General features: G+C 32.3%; 1 protein-coding gene across 1 annotated transcript; it reads left to right on the forward strand.

Moving 5' to 3' along the window:
• The first annotated feature begins 155 nt into the window (after positions 1-155).
• On the forward strand, positions 156-20106 carry LOC128193165 (secreted frizzled-related protein 5-like). The gene is made up of 5 exons (XM_052866467.1): positions 156-308; positions 14210-14389; positions 14691-15250; positions 18076-18153; positions 18472-20106. The coding sequence occupies exons 3-5, from the start codon at positions 14761-14763 to the stop codon at positions 19050-19052; spliced, it is 1149 nt and encodes a 382-aa protein (XP_052722427.1). The 5' UTR covers positions 156-308; positions 14210-14389; positions 14691-14760; the 3' UTR covers positions 19053-20106.
• Positions 20107-21294: the final 1188 nt, after the last annotated feature.

Below are 21294 nucleotides of genomic sequence, written 5' to 3' on the forward strand. Positions count from 1 at the left end.
ACACAGAATCTAAATCAAGCATGCTCTTGCATCCTTAATTCACAAACAGTTAGATAAATACCTCTGTATGACACTGATTGACAGGCACATGGCGCTCTTATCGAAATCATGCCACGAGGAAATATTGTTTACATGATTGTTGAATACACTTCACAGTTATTCATCAACACACGACACTTTAAATGTATTATTCAAATTTACATTAGCTCTAAGGAGTTTGTTTTAAGACGTGGTACCAGTACCACATTACGTGAAAAATATATACTTCATTATTTGTCATCATTGGTTTAAGACAGGTACACTTTAAGGTAAGTTTCTATTATTTCCTGCAAAGATCTCTGTATTAAGAGTCTTGTCACTATGTAAATGGAATTTTAGCTGTTTTGACAAGTCTTGTACGCCAAAAATAACTCTGATAAATTCCGATCTAAAAGTTTGAGCTAATACATATTACAGCTGCAATCTTTACTCAAGGTAATGTGTAATCAATTCTTTTATAAAAATTTATTTGATGTATAACTGTATAGGATATTTTCGTTAAAATCATCCAATCTAAGTTCACATTTTATTTTGTTTTGGCATATTAACGTCCATGCATGTAAGAATGAAATATTTTTGAATGTAGAATCAAACTTAAAGAGGCTCGATGACCTTTGCCTTTTTAAAGTGTTTTTCTACCTTCTCACAAAAAGAGTTACTATATAGTATTTGAGAACAAAAATCAATAGTTTATAAAGAATAAGTGCAATGAGTTTTCAAGATGTCAATGATGTTTGATGTCAATGATTTTATTAAAAAAAGGTTCAAATGAAACCAAGTTTCCTTGATCTAAATTATAGAAATGAGGGTTAATAACGAAAACGCAAAAATGGGTAAAATAAACGATTGGTTAGAAATTCAATCCTAATTTTTCGTTCACCCTTTTATTTGTCAAGGTTTGGTTGGGTTGTAATCTCTATCAATTAATATATAACGTCTGAACGTGTTCCATTAGTCTTCTAGGATGTTTATTCTTTTGTAAGAGGTATACCCACAGAATCCATGGAAATCAAACCATTACGATTTTTCTGATTAAACAGTATGTATGTCAGTAAGATGATTAGTGGTTCTAAGGTTGATTTATTAGTTCATGTATATAATTATATAAATCTACGTCTTTTCGATGAGTATGGAACTGACTCACATCTGATATGTCAAACTTTAAGCCAAAGAACAAAGCACATCTCGGATCTTGTAAAACAAATCGTACACTAAACAAAAAAGGTCTGCTACAGTACATATTTGTGAAGAAGTTTTTCAGGAGGCCAGATGATCAGCAAATTAACCATCAGATCTGCCTTAAACTTTGGCCTGATATTTTTGGCCATTAACTGTCATTAAATAAAGAAAAAAATCCAGATATTGTAGTTTTAAAATCTGAACATTTTACTATTTTATATGCAAAGCTCTTCATCAAAAGGAGGTAAATATAGTCTAAAAATGACCACGACCATTAAATTCAAAGGAATGAATGCCAAACTAGTTCGACTTGTATAACAAATGATCAAACAATTACTCTAGCATACATGTATCATCAATAAGGTAGAAACGTATCGATTTTTATTGAGACAGAATGACTTTTTAGACTAAATCGCACGTATGACGCTAGGAAGATATTGTAATTGCTTTATAAATCTTTATTAGAATACAGTAAGTTAATCTGACAAGTGCAATTCCGAAAGAAATAAAGATGATCGCTCTGTGTCTTTTTTTGTCTCTCTCTTTTTCTTGCTATATATTTTGAAAGCTCCTTAGGTATAGAGATAAGCCGAATGATTCACTCAGTAATATAGGGTAATTATATCCATCTCAATGGAAGAGGCCTGTCATTACATGAATCATATCCTCTCTGTCAGTGTAATGTTAAAAACACCCCCAGTTCTGTAAAACAAATCTCCAGAGATTATCAGAAATGCCTGTAACATCAAAGCAATCTGTATTCACAGCCGAGACATTGAAACTTCAATAATTATTCTATACCTATATGATTAAAGTTTAAGTTCGTCCTCGAAACTCTCAATTATTGATATTTCTTTTGTTTCTTCCAAATTACCTTTCAGCCATTTCACCTGTATTTCATAATGAAAATTGCAAAATAATACCAGCAATATTCTGCAGCAGAGTTTCACATGTTAAAAAATGGTTTCCATTTCAGTAAAAAAAAAATGACTGTATCCAGAACAAGCATGTCGATCGATCGATATTATTATATACTATTTTGAAAACGAAATGCCAGAATATGCGTAACACTAAACAAAAAATAAACTATAAGAAAACGAACAATTTATTTTTATATACTCTTTGATATCTTGAAAAGCAGATCGTATTTGTGATATTTTCATTTTATTTTGTAATTCTTTTAACCAAATTTAATAATGTTTTTTTTTTGCGCGATCTACATTTGTGAATGCATCTTTTATCCTCTTCTTTTGAAACCTGTCGACTCATCCCCTTGTAATAGTGTGTATTGAGGAATGTCACGTAATTAGATGAGATGTGATTAATGTTTTTGGGCAGTAAAGATGTCTAAAGAGATTAAACTATCCTTCGTAAAACTCTTGATGAATGACATAAAAGCAAGCTTCATGAATCTATGAAGTATTTAGATGTCAAAGATAAGTACTCTGGAGCTAAAAAGCATTTTAATGCATAGACAGAAAAAAAATCCCATTTTTCATTCTTCTTATATTTATCTTTATATTTTTTGAAAATAAATCTTCCTTATGTGTGCATGAAAATGTAAAAAGGCACAAGCTGACCTACATTTTAACTGAATAGTTCAGGAATTTTGAATAGGTAAGTCTAGAAAACATTTGTTTAATAAAAGTTAGTAAGATGCATGTATATATGTTTAAATACATGTATATTTCCTAAATAAATTATTTTATTTCAACTGTTTAATTTGGTTCAAATCTTTTATTACAAGGGGAAAAATTATTAGTTCGTGTTTTGCATTGGCAAAAACTTTGAGTTCAATTTCTTTTCCTAATAAAAGTTAAGAAAATATTCTGATTTTAAAAAGGAATATTGATAAAAAAAATACTTAGCTGCTATAAAAAATATATTCATGCCTTATACGTGCTTCTTTCTCTTCAAAATCGATAAAAATTGTACCACTCAAAAATAAATAAATAAATAAATAAATAAATAAATAAATACCCAGTTGTGAAACTGTATTTCTTGATGGAAGCGCTCGTGAACAATCATATGTACGGTTAATGGAATTGAAAAGAATTCATTCGCATTTTAAGGAGGTATGAGATCCATCCATATAATTCAGATTTAAAACATGCGAAATATCTATATGATATTGCAAGTGTTCCGTTATTGCGGTTGGTAAATTTCGTTACATGTACCATTTTTTTTATTAAGTTAACGCATTGAACCTTTGTGTTCTGTTACATACTCATGCAGTAAGGCAAAGATATTCAGTGGAAAAAACTTCATTTTCGAGGACCAAAACAAGTCATGTTAAACTTCTTGATCCACGAAACTACTCATCTCTAGTTAGTACCCTTGAGGGAATATTTTATATACCAAAGACATTTGTCCTTCAGTCACTAAGGGGTTCCACAATGTTTACATTCTATTGCTTTCAATTTCACTTTCAATAAACTGATGATATTGAATGATCAAAGGCAACAATGCCTTTGAAATGTAATCCAGATTTCAATTAAAGTGCATGTAAAGGGAGATTTAAACAGAGATGCATGCAGATATGCATTATAAAGCAATTGAAAACTGCCATAACCGTCTGTTTTAATGTATTATTTAAATCATTATGTTTAAAAAACTCCCCAGGTAATGTCAGGGTTTCTTGTTAAATGATAAACATGTAGGTTGCTCTGATCAGGTGCGAGTTTGCAAGGTGAGACACAGGTCTTTAACCAGGTATCTAGTTCGTATTTCCCACGGAAGATATGTTTTCACTGCACCCGTATCTTTTCTTTTCACAGCCTAATAAGAATATATTTTCGGGCATGTTGTACGGGGTAACTTTGATGGTGGTTAAGATAAAGGAGGAAACTATGTTCTTAATACAAGTACAAAATAAGTTCCTTTTTGAGCCACATTAAACATGAATGCTACACCTTGCATTTTACTGGTTCAGCTATCTTTTGGCCTTTGTGATTTCAACAACAGGAACGTTTCATAACAACCATGTTAAAAGATCATAAAACCTATTAGGAAATTCCTGTTATCTAGAACTATAAATACACATTTTTTGCACCAAATTCGGGGAGAAAAAATATAAATTACAATAAAGAAAAACAGCATGCAAGTGGAACATTTTTTTTTTGCAAAAGTGACCAGGTTTTTTTGCACAGCCAATTTTGATTTTTGAACTAAGTTTGGTTGAAAAAAAAAATCAAGATTGGCTAAGACTTTATGTGTTTTATGAAATACTTTTTCAATTGATAACCAATTAGACATCGTCATTGCGTTTATGACGTTAAATGTTAAACTGAACGTGAAACCTTTTACGGGAGGTAATATACAACTAAGATTTAAAAATGATATTGTTTTTAAGTTTGAAGAAAGAGTTATGTAATCCGTACTAATCAACCTTTGTACTTCGATTACATTGTAATTTTTGTTGACCTAAATGAAAGTAGAAAAAAAGTAAACTTCAAAATGTTATATTGACATTCTAGTGTGTTTTTCTTTAAGTGCCTCTAAATGCAATAACTAATTACTGCGTATGAATGTAGAAGTGATATGCATAAGTACATGTAGTTCCCAAACAGTGATTTCTATGTTACCGGTTAAAAAATACCTAGACATCTATTCATGTGAGTGTTTGAAAAGTAGATGAATTGGTTTTTCATGGGCAAAATTGATATGGTTGGCAAAGTCCTATATAGACAAACGAGCAATATTCTACTTGTTGTTAGTCTGACTATGCATGCAAATAAGGCGTATAGACGATTGTTAGGCAAACCTTATCGTGTTTATTGGCCCTAAGGTTGAGTAAAACCGCCATTCTTATCAAATAGGCTGTTTTATGTTTGACAGTGTGTTTGTGTATTGGTTAACGTCCCGTCGGGAGTATTTCACTTATTTAAAGACGTTACAAAATATAACATATCGGTCTTATAATTATAAAAATTGACAAAAATTCACATTTCAAGAATCAATGTCAGACAAGTTCTGTACTTTAACTAAATTTCGCTGCATGTTCGTAAAGGACTGCTATAGAAAGGGAGCTTTCATCAAAACAAATAAGCATAAATTAGGAAATGGGGTTTATACATGTAAGTCACGTCTATTTTGTGTTTTGCCAAACAATTAGAATCGTTTTAGGATTGAACGTGTTGTCTGGAGGACCACAAATGGCGTGTTCTTCCAGCCATTAAAACCCCCACAAAATCCTGAGACATCGGATATCCTGTGGAACAGTAGATACTTGCTTGTTGTGGAAGAGAAATGATGTAATAATCCGTTCAATTATAGCTTAGCAAAGTTGAAGAGGACTTTGGCAAGGCTTGATTCGAAAATGAAATTGCAACCATCCTTCTTATTAAAGGATAAAGCTATCTTAGAGTTGCAGTGTGACAGTATTTGATGTTTAATCTGTTGCCCTATATGCACTCCTAGTTCAAGGGAGCAAGTCAGTGCAAAGGGCAATTATGTATACATTCAAAGGATATAATATTTAATGGTATAGGTGTGATCTAGACTATTTGAAAATTGTTAAAATATCTTCTATAAGCTTTATTAGTTACAAGCGCGATTCGCTGAATTCTTTCCGATTTCAGTTATCAACTTAATAAATAGAACTTTGTTTTGTTATTAAGCACATAATTGCATAAATAATTTCGATATACTAGTATCTACTCTTTTTGGATTTTGTTTTGTTATGATTTTAATGATCGAATCTCCTTTTTCATGTGGGTATTTGATGAGATCGATGATTTCATTTGGTTAAGATAAGGTTTACTAAAACTTTTTTCCTAGCATGTTTAACCGTCGGGTAATTGGCCACAAATAATTGAAAGCTTTAATGCTTGGAAATGAAAGATTGTACGCTTCCCTTGTAAATACTTTGAATTTATACTTTCACGTTACCTTTATTTAAATCAATCTCCGAAATTTTAGACGGGAAAAGTGTACATAAATTACAAACATAATTATCAAACCACCGCGAATTTTAGTCATGTGATCTATCGTCTGCTGCAGAAAGCTACAAGGAAATGTCTGTTTCGGCTTGAAATCCCTCCCGGGGTGTTTATTTCTGAGGCAATAAAACACGAGTTTCTAGGACAGCTTCCAGCCACCTGATATATGGCTCGTGTCTGGCCAGGAATCTCTTCGTGCTAATATTTTCGTCATAATTCCTTGGTTAACCTTAAACCGCGCCAGGAATTCACGAGATGGATAGAGAAGCCTTATAATTGCTGCATACTGCTGTGCATCCTTCCTATTGTCTTCCATATCATGTCTATTCAGTTCTCGGAATTCTTTCTCTCACTGTCTTTTACTCGTCTGGGAGGACAATAAAAAGGTGGAACGCCATTTTACAAAATTTGGAGACCATATCTTAGAACACAATAATTATTAATTGAAAGCTTTCCGTAGCAATAGGTCGAACAAATGATGAGAAATATTGAACAATCCTCAAAGCAAAAATTTTATGACCTTCTCTCTTTAGCTGTAAACTATATACTCACTGTTCACTAACGGTGTTATACAAACTTTGAATGTTATAATAATTGTTTTAAAAATCGTTTTGGATAATATTTGAAACAACTTGTTGATAGCAATTTGTGCGACTACATCTTAATTATAATGTATATCTCAATAGTTGAGCGGATTCCATTGGTATTGGTCATAGGTACGAATTCCATTGGACTTCCATTGAATTCTACATCATTATTTAAAATAAATCTGGTTAATGTGATAATATGTTTTATTATACTTTCATGTTAAATACTGAAATCTGATTGGTTTAGACGCAGTTGATAATCCGTTCTATTACCCTCAGCGTCAGCAACACACTTAGCAACGGGTAACACAACGAATTGTTACATGCGCGAAAATTATGCGCGTACGGTTCGCCGTAAAATTCACGTCGTTTCTATATAAAATCAATGGCTATAAATAAAAATTCTCTAAAATTAAGACATTCAGTATAATAAAATAAATAGTGCCGGTTTGGGAGGATAACAGTTGAAATTGACACCCCTCGAAAACCATTATCAACCTCCGCTTCGCGTCGGTTGACAATGGTTTCCTTGGGGTGTCGATTTCAACTGTTACCCTTCCAAACAGGCACTATCTATATATTCTTTCGAATCGAGTTTGATAACTCTGTATTCGAGTGATATTCTTGATGGGACAAGATAAACACAATTTTCTTGATTGTTGAATTTTAACAAAGGTTGAACTGCATGGAATGCATACTAATAGTTTGCTGATATCGGGGAAAAAAAGTAATGTTTATTAATTTTTATTTTTAAAATGTTTTGCTGGACTTCCTGCATTTGTTTTACAACGAGCCATTCAAAGGGAAACTTAAAATGCATGCAAGATTACAAATACCTTTTCTTATTTAAAAGTCTAAATCCCAAAACAATTTCATGAATAAAAAACCGAATGAACTAAAGGGAAAGAGCATGATTATCTATTTCAATTAAGATAATTCAAAATGGTGTATTTTATCATATGAATTAGATGTGTTTGGTTTTGAATTGTTTCAAATAAAAGGCTCTCCAACGAAGTAAATGATTTCTATTGTAATTAAGAAATAAGCGGGTTTTCCCCCGTTACTCTGTTCAAAAACTTAAACAAACCACATGCAGACCAAAGTTAGATTGCACATGCCATGAGGCATGCTGTTTTTCAAACTTTTTATTAATTAAAAAAATAAAAAGTTTGAAATTGAGATAAACCATAATTTATGTTTGAAAGAAAAATGTGGATAGCTTTTTTGATTGATTTATCCGTCAATTCTAACATTTTGTTTTCATATAAATTTAACTGAGTAAGTGTAAAAAAACTTCCAAAAATGATAGAAAAATACAGAATGTTGATGAATATACATTAGAAAATTAACAAAAAAACCAGCTAGACATGTGTGGTATTTTAGGATCGGAGAATATCTTTTTTTCTTTCCTTTTAAAGCTGCTTGGTCCGATTTTATATCAAATTTTATGCACGCTTTTAAACGATGGTTATGCTTAGTATATGTATAATAATAGACATTGCAGTAGTTTTTTCTAGTCAATTATCCAAATTTCAATGAATAAAAATACGTACAAAATTTGCTAACAAAACAACCGACATAAAAGGGTACCGCGTTATTTCGCCTCATGTTAAATTTAACCCCTGACGAAGATGTGGGTATGGTTGTATTACGACTTTGACATCGCTTTAAATAAAGGTCGAAATGATCAGACAAATTACAAATAAACATGTGAACGTTTTGTTGCTAATATTTCTGAAGTTTGCTTTCTTTAAAATCGATGCATAGCATGCGGGTTGAATAAGCCTGATCATTCGGGGGACGAAACCGAACGGTTTCTTTTTGTGAACATTCCCGTGATGCATTTTGGTTTGTTTTTTCGTTTGCCCAAAAAGAAATTATTTTTATTTAGTTTGAATATTTCTATCTTTGAATGGAGACTGGTTTTGCTGGAGTAAATAGGAGAAAGTCCATAACTTTCTAAGATAATTGGTTCGTATGGAAAAATTTTTGATACTGTATTTAATTTAACAAAAAAATCGGACCAAGCAGCTTTAATTAATGCACTATTTGGTTATTTATTTGATCCAGACATAAAAAGTACAAATGCTGTCTTCAAAAATTCAAATATGGATTTATTCGTTTAAACTGTCATATAGACATATAGTACATGTAGTATAAATTATTTTTTGAAAATAAATCTCTTGAATTTTCGGCACCGTTTAAATAGGAAATAAAAAAAAAGCTTTACCAAGAGCATTCAGTGTTGTTCTTATCTTACACATAAAATAATGCTGATGATACATGTTTATTTACTGAATTTGAAATATTATATAAATACAGCCATTTATGGGGTCTATTAATAGATATACTATTCCACTGAAAGAAAATGTTTCTGGAATAAAAAGCTAAAATTGTTATTATAATTTTCTGGTACAGACAATAAAGAAGCAAAGTAATCGTTATTTAATTTGCATGTTTCAATAAAATACACCTTAAATGGTCGTTTAAAACACGTGGCATAAAGCAACCAATCAGATTTGTAAACAATTACCAGAAAACAATTTTAACGTTGAGTAAGATGTTGAGATGATGTAACAGGTCATGAATTGATATTTTAATCTGTAAACACTGTTTACGAGATATAAATAAATAGTCTATTTTTAAAAAAATTTAAAAGTCCAAAGATGTTTGTTTTCATATCTGATTTCTGAAGAGCATGTACCACATTAATCAAATATTTCAATATATAATTATTATGATCAAAAATGTTAAAGTAGAATTATAACAAAAAAATATTTTAATTTTTGATATGAAAAGTTCAACATTTGAAAACTTGTTTTATGTGAATTTTTAATTGTTCAACCGCTTCTCAAATAGAATATGATTGCAGTTCATTTATTGCAACATGTTTAAAGTCCTGGCTAGGTTGTTTCACCAAGTCCTATGAACATCTGTAATTCATTTTCTACACATTCATCCTAGAAAATATGTTGGTTGTTTTTATATATATTGATTCTATTATATTAATCTTTATCATTTCTCGTTTCATTTATTCCCCCTATGTGTACGATTATTTACTTTAACTTCGAACATTTATTTAAGCATTTTTATGTTTAAAACTTAGAACTTAATATACGCGGCTTTATTAACTATTTGACGAGCTTTTTTTGTTTGCATTTTCATTTATTATTTTTAAATGTTGCAAATTCATTTCAGTTCTGACTTAATTTCTGATTGTTTGGATGTACAATATAACTAGACTGGTGAACACTCGATTCGCTCATGTTGATGTACAAGGCACGCCAACAAGAATTCGCGAATACATGAAACGCGCTTAGAAAGTGCGTGTATTCTTTGTTCCTCTGCATTTTCTTCCTACATTTTAAAAAAATATTTTAAAATAAAATGTACGTGCATGCATCTCACTTCATTATCAGATCAACATAAAATCTTTTTTCAAACATATTTATCGATGCATGAGCCATTTGACCAAAAAATAGCACCGATTTAGAAAACCAACTTATCTGCACAAAACTGTTGTTTGCGATGGTAAAAATACACTGTACGCGCCTTAATATTAAATAATCTATAAATTTTTAAGCGTCAAATGTTTTGAATCTGACTGAAAGTTGCCAGAAATCTGATATAGTATCTGTAAAAGATTCCAGTTGCATTATACACTGCACATCAAACAATGTTGATTATCGCATGAAAAAAGGAAGTGAAAAGCTATTATGTAGATTTTACTTAAGATTTGTATATACACGAATACAAATATTTCAAAGACATTGCATTATTTACAACGAGAAAATAGATTTTCACAAATACTGTTTTTTGCAATCCTTTCTCTATCAGGGAAATTAAATTTTTTTTATTTAAAACAAATCTATAAAAATTTTCAACCATATTTATGCAAAACCTTTAATATATTTTCATAATTATCCATTTTTTTGTTTTTTTCAACAACTGAATCCCGGTGAGATCTCTCAAATAAAGAAATTAGCAATAATCCAGAGCCGCCATATGTATATATATATTAAAAACATTTGTACTTGTGCAAACACGATTTATTTAGATATATGTATGAAATCCATGAATGGAAATAAATTAAGGATTGCTTTAAATGAAATTATAAATAAAACCGCCAGTATGTATTGACAGCATAGGGAGCTGTAAGAGAACTGAAGCTTAAACGGGTAACCGGATTAATGTTTTACAAGTGCCCGACGTGAATGAACCAGATTTACAGTTTTACACCTTTTTCCTTTTATATATCAAGGGACTTTTCTACCCCTTTTTGCCTTTATAGACATGCTTTTGGAATTGCTAAAAGTAAGTTTTTATTTTCAAAATATTTTTGATAGAATTTAAAGATAAAATAAGTGATGTTGTTACGTCCATTAAAGAATATTTTACTTGGAGAGTTGCAGTGTGAAATTTGTTTTTTTAACTTGTAATAACAAACTAAGAATGTGAAATAAAACATACATGTAAGTGCATTAACTTAAATAGGTCAAGGTATATGCATAATGACTTTAACCCAAATAAAATGCAATCACTAGCGTCATGAATTAAAAATGCTAATTACATTTTTTAAGAAAATGCACGTTTGGTTGAATTCACTTTATTACGACAGACTATTAGTTTTAATGTGAAAAAATGGTTTCTTGAAAAAAGTCAGGACGCATCCCTAGTTCCGCTGAACCCACAATTTAACTTTTACAAAATCCTTCCATGGAGGACATAGCAGTAAAAACATGAAACAAGAGATCTAGACTTCTGTGAGACACTTAAATAGATGGCAAAATTATGGAGATGCAACGTATCTTTGTCAAAATACACCGTGGACCTATTGAAACTGAGTAAAAAATGTTAAACCTCAAAATGCTGATGATCCTGATAATTCAATGTGAAGACATCAGAAACAGAAAAAACAGGTGCGTGCACTTATATATACCTTTATTTGAATAGTAGAAAGACTGTATATGACATTCTTTCACCTGTGTACTATTGGTAAGACGATCCCGTCGTTCAGACCGCGGATTAAGCCCTAGGTGTCAAATAGCTGGGATATAATTTGTAATGACGACAAATAAACAGATTAACATCAGAAAAGGCGTAAAGAGACAGCGAAATACCGTATACTTAAAGGATCGTTTGCCCTTCACGCTTTCTCAGAGTTTGGATGTTTTAATAAAATGATAGAATTATTTCGCTGATCGGTCCTGGGTTTAGGTTTATGTAAATGCAAAGAAAAGGACAGGTTGGAATAGTTTATGATTTTGACACCTGCTGAACAAAGCTTTTAATGAATGATCGAATACCCATAAACTGTATGACGTTTCTTTTTTAACTTTTTTTCTAACCATAATTTAATTATGAAAATACAGTATAGTTCCATCTATTGCGGGGAGATCTATGTTGGTACCAAATTAAACAGTTTGCTAAGTAATTATATTACAGCTGTATCATAATATATATATATATGGGTTTAATCCTCAATGTTTTTGTTTCCGTCATATTTGGACAATTTTTAATAAAAATACACATACGTGTGAAAAAAATACATTTTAAATACTAGTAGATGGAAGGGAAAATATCCAAGATATCTTCATCGACACATTCATCATTTCTTCTCTTGGAAAAATTCACTGAAACGAAAACAGATTTCCTTCGGAGATTTATAATGAGAAATGTTGACATCTTTCTCCATTCGGAAGTCACTCGGAATACCTCGCAATTTTTTTTTCATCATTGCCTACCGGGTATTTTCATGTCGTTTGCAATGCAAAACCCCGTAGACTCTCTATTTGTAGTTGTGTATTGAAACCTGAAGCGGTAGGGTGTGTGTTTAAAACAGATACATGTAATCTGGACTTTTTTTTCAAAGGTATTATCGAAATATCAAGTAAAAAGTTGTGCAAGCAGAAACTTAGGACAGCATATTGAAAGAATCATTTCTTCCCACCCGTTAAATTCACATCTTATTTTTTTTTCACGAAATATAGTAAAAGGTACATTATATACATAATCATTAAAATCAAATTTGTTATATTTATATTAAATTGATTTTGTAATTCGAAACTATCAGCTTAATACCAGAAATGCAATTTTCACTGTTTTAATATTGCTATCATTATTGTACCAGCGATAATGGATACTATCGGTAGAATAGAGCTATTTAGAATGAAGCAATCGCCGAATGAAATATATCTAAAAATACTTAGATTGTAACATTTTAAGAGCCATTCATTTGACACGATGAATTGCATGAATTAACTCTTTAAGTTACTCTCAAGAGAAAGCGATGGTTTACGGTTTCCTAAAATACTCTTTTCCATTACCATAACGTATACCCCAAAAAATACAACATGCATCAAGATCCTGGGCACAAAAACGTTTTAGAAATGAACCACTTCGTAGCGTCTGCGTAGAAATATGAGAGTGGGTCTATAATGAATTAACACGTTGTTATGTTAATTAGAGGAAATACTATCAGGAAAGGCGCATATTTAACGTCTTTTCTAATCTACATATTATTAGATCAAGGGTACAGCTAGCATGGGTTCATGAAATATTTCGATCGCTCTCTGCGTAAATTCATTGCTAATATATAGGATCATATCGCGATGTAGTGAAGACCACTACTTATGATTCGTTGAAATAAGTACATTTGTATTTATGCTTTGATATTTTAAACTGTTCATAAGAATAAATTTCATCAATTATGCTCGAATAGGTTCCCTATTCGATGAACAGCCATGCATAAAATGCATTTTTAATCCATTTCCTTTTTTTTTTTTCAATTTAAGGTAACCAGTCTTTTTGATGTATCGTTTCTTCTATAATTCACTTTAATTCTTAACATTTTTTTTATTCAATTTAAATTAATCCTCTCTCGTCCTCACCTATTTTAATTTGAAAAAAAAAATCAAAAAGGAATCGCACCTTCGTTGACGTCTTTCGGTACACATTGTACACCAAAGATAAGAATGTAATCTCCAGCTTATAACATTTTTATATACCTTTTTATCAATGAGCTATTTTCATGATTGCAATAGTTGGGAAAAAAATTGGCGAAAGCTCACGGGTTAGTCGCTATATTTGCCTCATTAAAATTTATCAACGGGCATGTTGATATGTAAAGATTCTCAGACGCGAAGATGATGATAAATGAAATGTTAAAAAACCCCAATGCACGCGAGTGGTCGGCCTCGGTTCTTTTGATCCTCTCTCTATAGGTATGACAACAATTTTGCATACGTAATCATGCGCGCAGTGCGCTGCAAATTTTTATCCATCTTAGTTTATAGTTTAAAGCAGAACACAAAGAGGAAAAGGGTCTAAAAATCATATGAAAATGGCAAACATGTATTGGACTTTTTAAAGTCTCTAAATCGATCATGATGTTTTATGAAAATTAATTTCTACACTCCACACTGAGTAAATATACATTTTTTCCTTCTCTCCTATAATTCACAGGTTGTTGAAATGAAAGAAACAACCTGTCGATAAAAAAAACTGGGAACCCAAGCCAAGAAGAGAGGGAGAGAGAGAGGAGGGTTTTGTAATTTGCTGATTATGTAATGAGTAACCACAGAAGGGGTGCCTATTTTCCACAAGACATTTTCTTCGGCGAGTGAACTTGCTTTAGTGTAAAAGGTAAAAGCGCTGGCGCGTCTGATTTTCTCTCTATTTAACGTGAATCCCGGCAAGGTGACGTCCCATCGGACTGATTAGAAGTTGTTTAAAAATATTTAACATAACCACACCGCGACTTAAACCTATAGAAGTAGCACGCATCGGTGAGGCTTTAAAAAAAGTCGCAGAGGATTTAGTGTAGGAAGGAAAGGTCCGCAATTCAGACAGTTTTTTTTATTTCATTTGGAGACAATGTGATAAAACTAGTGAATGTTCGATTTTTTTAACCAGCGAAATATTTATAGAGTTTTATCATTTGCAGTATGTGATTGTGGAAATGACATCACACAAGTGATATAAGAAATTCTGTGCATTCTTAAAAGTTTGCCACCATGTGGTTTATTCTGTCGGTCTGTGTTCTTCTCTGCCTCTCGGAGTGCTATTCCTATGATTACAAGGAAGGCTTTCTCCAGGACATAGACCCGGACTGGGCATCAATTAGTGGACGGATTAATCAGCCCAAATGCATCGACATTCCGTCGAACTTGACTCTTTGTCAGAACATCGGGTATACCCAGATGAGGCTACCCAACCTTTTAGACCATGATACAATTGAAGAAGTAAGACAGCAATCCAAGTCTTGGACATCTCTCCTTGGGGTGCACTGCCATCCGGATACCAAGTTGTTCCTGTGTTCCCTCTTTACTCCAGTTTGTCTGGATAGGAAGATCTACCCGTGTCGAAGTCTGTGTAATGCTGTCAAGGCGGGCTGCGAGCAGACGATGCTCTTCTACAACTATAGTTGGCCTGATATGGTCCGATGTGACAAGTTTCCCGAAGACGCAGATCTCTGTATAAAGCCATTACATAATGTATCAACAGGTGAGATAAAGTCATCAATCAAATTTTTATTTGTATTTCAAATAACATATAAAGATTTCTCCCTCTTCATGTTAAACATTTTGTCTACTTAAAACAAATACCAATAAAAATATTTCTACATTAAAGTTTTTGAATTACTAGTAAAAACCACATTTTATTGAGACAAGGTCTGTCTGTGTAACCTTTTACGTCTCGCCCCCCTTTGAATTTATCGTATTTGTCAGCGTAGGTTGGTCCGGTTGGCCGTAAATTGGTCTCTGCAATGGCCAATGTGACACAACAAATCTGTTAAACAAATGACTCGCAAAGATATCTCGACGATTAATACGCAAATTCTTTGTCCTCACCAGAGGTCATCTGAGTTCACACGACACCTTGATATTTATATCGAATAAAGAGGCTATACCTATTTGAAATTTTAATCTCACAAGAATTTTATAACATCTTTGTCGGTCGTTGAGCTTATGGCAGTTTTATATTTACCAATGATCAATTGATGTATCGATCACTTGAAATGGTTAAAAAAAGGGGAACTTCTTTGCAATGCAGGCATTTGCGGGGTTATTTTACTGGGTCCTCTTTAAGCATCAATACCCATCGTCTTCAAGCCGAATACCCGCCATTCTATACAGATTACTAAAAGCAGACGAGAGTTACGTTGCTAATTTCACGCTTCCTGCACATATTTTATGAAAAAGGCATATTTCATATCCCTGGCGCTCAAAGGGATATATACACAGTTTTGAAAAGAGCACATTAATGTTTTAGAATTATCATTCTCTAATGTAGTTTTTTGTACAACTCTAACAGCTACATCAATTTGAAATATTTCCTGTTACATGCTCAAGATTCTTCAATAAATCATCAAAGGTTCTTCTGGTATAATTAACAATTTCAGGAGAATGAATAGAGTTATAACCATCAATTTTACAATTATGCAATATGCCTTTTTCTCTCTAAGACTAGAAGCTGGGAAGAATATTTTCTCGGAGTTTTCTTGCGCTCTTAAAATTAAAGTTGATTACACAAGCGCAACTTAAAAACGCGTCTCGACGACTTTCTTCCTTAGTGCTAATTAACTTCGATTTTGAGGATTTAGAAATGCTTGAAATTGTTAACAGTTGAGAAATTTGAGTTTAAGTCCTCGTTAAAACCCTTATTTTTTCAAACTTAATTTTTATTTTCGGTTGACGTTTACCATACTGTCGATGATTCAAACGTTTCAAATCAAGGAATTGTGAAATGATGAAAGGGGTAACAACCTATTTTTTTTAAATCTCAGACAGCAAGATTTACTCCGCGATGAACAATTTAAGACTCTTGCCAACAAACATTTAGAAACAAGATAGCTTATTATATACAAGTATTACATTATAGTTTGGTCAGATGTCGTCTTTATTAGAAACTGCTTTATTTAACATTCGAACACGCGGACTCTTGCCCAATCTGAGGGAAAAGAAAATCGGTCAGATAAAGATGGCATCAGGTTTCAGAAATTGCAGATAAATTGTTTATGCATACAGAGTTCACCATCCTAAGTCGATAAAATTATGAAGTTGATTTATTCACGTTGGAATAATTTCCATTTATAACCTTAGATAATTCGTAGGACGTTGCTATTTTCATTATTTAAAATGCATATGATTTAGTTCATTTTCTTCGAAAGGGTAATAGTTTCCTCTACGTAACTTAATGGGCGTATAACAATGATTTACCACTCGCCCTCCTTCCAAACATATTCCACTCACAAACCTATAACCTGGCGAGGAACAAGTGTGTCTTTTAGGGGTTTGACACAAGTTATATAGATAAGAATAAGTTATTCCTTTCATATGTACGTATTGTACTGCTTTTTATTTTGTGTAAGAATTCATACACCATTGTCAGTTTCACCATGAATACTTTAAATTGATATCTTGTGTGAAATTAATAAAAGTCAAAATTTTCATTCCTGATCTGCAAAGGAAACAGTTCATACATTTTTGTTATCTTTGGCTGGCGTGCAACATAATTTGCAACTTAACCGCTTCACGGGTTTGTCTGTCTCGCAATGTGCCGATTCTCTGTCGATCAGATTACATCAAGCATTGTAACTCGCTTTCAAAGTAACTTAATCTAGACGGGAAAAATTGCACTGCCCGATAAATACCCGCTAATTACTGGCATGTAATTTTCCATTCATCCCAGAAAGAGTGTGTATGTAATTCCCATATGCCAGTTGAGATGGGATATGCCTCTTGAAATGTATTAATAAAGCGTCAATTTTCTTGGCTTAATCTTCTCCATTTATAAAAGCGGATAAAATTGACACGACGGGTGTCAAGATATTATTGTACCACTGTAACAAACACAGCTTGCCTTTCAGACTAATCTGTGTCACATGGTCGTTTGTCACCTGAAGTTCTCACGCAAACACAAAAAATTCGCCTCATCATCGTATCTGTATATCCCCCTTTTCTTCGTCCGTGCTTACATTTTGTTTGCGATCACCCCCCCCCCCCTTCCCCCATTAATTTATCAATGGTATAACAGACAAGTTTTAAATGAAATATGATGATTCTTTGAAATTATATATGATAATTTCTAATTTCCGATTTTTCACAGAAAGAAACTTATATTGATTTAATTAAGTTCTTTCATTCCATTGCTATTTTTTTCCCATCACATCGATAACATCTAGAATGAAATAAAACAAAATGAGAAGTTTTGATCAAGACTCCCTGCGAATTCATACATTTATATTACAAAACTAACAAATCTATGAGGCGCTGAACATTTAAAATCAAATACAACCCTTATAATCTGTTGATATGACTGTTTTGTAGTCCACAATCTCTGCAGTGCTTGCCGACACCCAGAGACGGTTGAGGGACTAGTGGATGGATTCTGTCGCTCTACATATGGTATGCATATGCATAGGCATCTGACGATGCTGGTATATTCTTTGTTGAAAATCATACATACCCTGTTAACTAGATAATTCAATCGAACACTGTTATTCTAAAAAGAGTTTAATAAAAGAAAGTATATTATAAAAAAAAACAAACAGGGAAGCTGAAATTTAATTATTTGGAGATATCTGCAAACGTGTATTTTTTTTGTTGTTGTTTTTTTTTTTTGCTTTTCAAATTTTGGTATAGAAAAAGTCAAGACAAAGACATGTAAACTTTACTCGAGGATTTAATTCCCGGTATAAATGATGATTTTTTCTACATTTACAGTGGTTCGAGCAAAAATTAAACAAATCAATCATGACAATGAGAAGAAAATATTGGTTTTACAAAAGAAGAAGAAATTCTTCAAAAAAGACGGGCTTCGAAAGAAGGACAAGAGATCACTCAGTCCTTTCATTCAAGGCGGCCTACATTGTGACTGTGACCGCATCAACGTCACGCTGAACGAGAATTACATCATAATGGGAAATAAGACAGGACCCGGAGAATTCACCGCCATGTACATAGCAAAATGGCGAAAGGATAGAGAGTTCCGTAAAGCCATAAAACTCATGCGTAAGAAGGATATATGTTTGAAACCCTTGGACATCGGAATTGGGACTTCGTCGGGTGGTAAAGGAGGCAAAGACAAGATAAAAAATGATAAAGGGAAGGGCAAAGGGAAAGGAAAAGGGAAAGGAAGAAAGAAAAAAGGGAAAAAGAAGAAGGGAAAAGGCAAAAACAAAAAAGGCAAAAAGGGAAAAGGAAAGAAAAATAAGAAAAACCGCAAGGGTAAAAAAGGTAAGAAGGGGAAAAAACAAAGGAAAAGTAAAAACACAGCTCTAACTACATTAGCGCCATCTCCCTAGACAGGAGCAAGGGGAGATAAATCCAATGTTCGACCTAGAAACGTCTGTGATATGTTTAAAATTGGACAGAGTGACGAAGATGTGCAATGTGAATCATGGTACTTTAGGGGATGTGTGTGGTTTATATGTGAACTGAATGGTCCAGAAGTGCAAAGCAATGTGATAGAGATGTACAGAATTACTTTCGGTCCTGTATTATAATCATTATCATATGTTATAATGATATATATTTTAATGCAGTCTTTGCAAAAATATGCTTTTTTTTTATTTTAACATTTTAAAATTAATTCATTTAACATACTGGCTCTGGTGAAAACTTTTACACTTTAAGTGTGAGCTGTTTGAACGTCTCCCAAAAACTGAATTGCTGTGGGGAGATTAACCTAAGCCATATAGATTTTTCTCATCTGTTCGCCCATGTATTTGATATTTGTATTTATATTGATAAAGAGGGCCATTCTTTATCCTATCGATTAGCGATTTTAGATCAAGGTTAATTCTTAGCCCCTCTTTGCTTGCTCTTCATTGCAAATGACAACCGGGAGTTCACTGTTGAATTTGATTGAAATGAATAGGTCAAAATTCAAGGTTTCTAAACCATGTTTTGTCATGTTAAAGGTATATGCTTATCTACAGAGAGTGATCCATAATTTGGAACAATTTTGTATTTTAGGGTCTATGAAGAATTATTTTCTGTGTATAAATTTTGAAATGTTGCAAACAATTAACTTTTGGCTCTATTTTAACATAACGGGGTGTAAATTTTATCTCAAATAATAATTGAACTAAAAATAAAAAATAAATAAAAAGATTAACAAGCGATTTTTTGTCTATAAATTGTATCACTTATCTCTAATATATTGCAATATAAGTTTCACTTGAACTTTTGTAAGTAAAGAGTATGTAAGATAATTTTCAATTAAAATTACAAATTGGGATTTGATGTACAGTAAATCCATTTGTGAATGTCATAATTATGAAGATAAATGTAAATTACTTTGAGATTCATTTGTGTTACAATTTATTAAAATAATTAAAAAGAATACAACCATCATGTATTTTTTTTATTGTTTTGTTTTGATGTCTAATTCTATAGTCGCTGTTCTCGTACATATTTATCTTTCCTTTTAGTTCAGCCATTATTTCATCCCTCTTTTTTCCTTTGTAACTTAATAATTGCCTTCCGAACTTCATTACAATGTTATATTTATCATACTTTATCATAACATTTGATTACGTAACGGATTTTCTCATCCATCTCATTTTGCACAAATTAAAACTATATTTAACATATAAAAGTGATCGGGTCTCAAATGACCTCGGAGCGAAATACCGGTAACTGATGATGTCTAGATGGGGTTTGTCCGTAAATTAAAAAAATTATATCCCATAGCTTTCATCTTTAGCGTAGGAGTTATGTGATAGAGATTGAAGCTCTTGCAGTTTCGGTAAATGTAATTGTAAAACTCTTTCCAACTTGGATTTGATTGCTATTGAAGAAAATATAAAACCGAAGAAAACTCATCGCTGAGAACCAAAATCTTTGGTGGCATGATATGCGGAAAATTTTGCTCTATAAAATTTTTATAACTTTTTGATTGACCTTGCAAAAAGACACAGCTCAATTCACGTTTTTTTCAAAGTTTGGATTGGTTTTTGTTTGTTTAAAACCCACAATTTGCACTTAAATATAGGTATCAATTTTTTGAGGTCACTGGAATAAAAAAAATGTTAATCCAGGAAATTAACAAATCACAGACCATTGCAATATCACAATTTTGTGTAACTGTTCAAATTCTAGAATGATGTCATGCTCGAGGCAAGTTGATTTATCGTGCGAAAGCTTTACATCTTACACATGGTTATGCCCATATATCCTGAAGCTTTAGTACTTTAAAATAATTTAACAGAACTTTGACCCATTTTATTAACAAATACAACCATCGCCTCAAGCGTCATGTTCTGTATGCAACAACTTGTAATCTCTCAAATCAATTTTAACTGATTTTTGGTTATGGCTGAATTATTGCACCCCCTTACACACACACACACACACACACACACTCTCTCTCTCTCTCTCTCTCTCTCTCTCTCTCTCTAAGTATTCGGAAGAGATATAAATATGATGTCTAAAACGCAATAAGAAAAGCTAAACAAAGCTTTGTCAGTAAAGTAATATGCACTACAAGGATTAGAAAGTCCTTTTGAAGCTGTTAGGGCACGTATGTCCTAATGTTGAAAC

The sequence above is a fragment of the Crassostrea angulata genome, chromosome 1, assembly GCF_025612915.1.
Source record: "Crassostrea angulata isolate pt1a10 chromosome 1, ASM2561291v2, whole genome shotgun sequence".
Classification (NCBI taxonomy): domain Eukaryota; kingdom Metazoa; phylum Mollusca; class Bivalvia; order Ostreida; family Ostreidae; genus Magallana; species Magallana angulata.

Coding starts and splice junctions, on each gene's coding strand:
- LOC128193165 (XM_052866467.1), top strand. CDS start 14,761: ATGTGGTTTATTCTGTCGGTCTGTGTTCTTCTCTGCCTCTCGGAGTGC. Junction 15,251..18,075: donor ATTACATAATGTATCAACAG/GTGAGATAAAGT, acceptor ACTGTTTTGTAG/TCCACAATCTCTGCAGTGCT. Junction 18,154..18,471: donor ATTCTGTCGCTCTACATATG/GTATGCATATGC, acceptor CTACATTTACAG/TGGTTCGAGCAAAAATTAAA.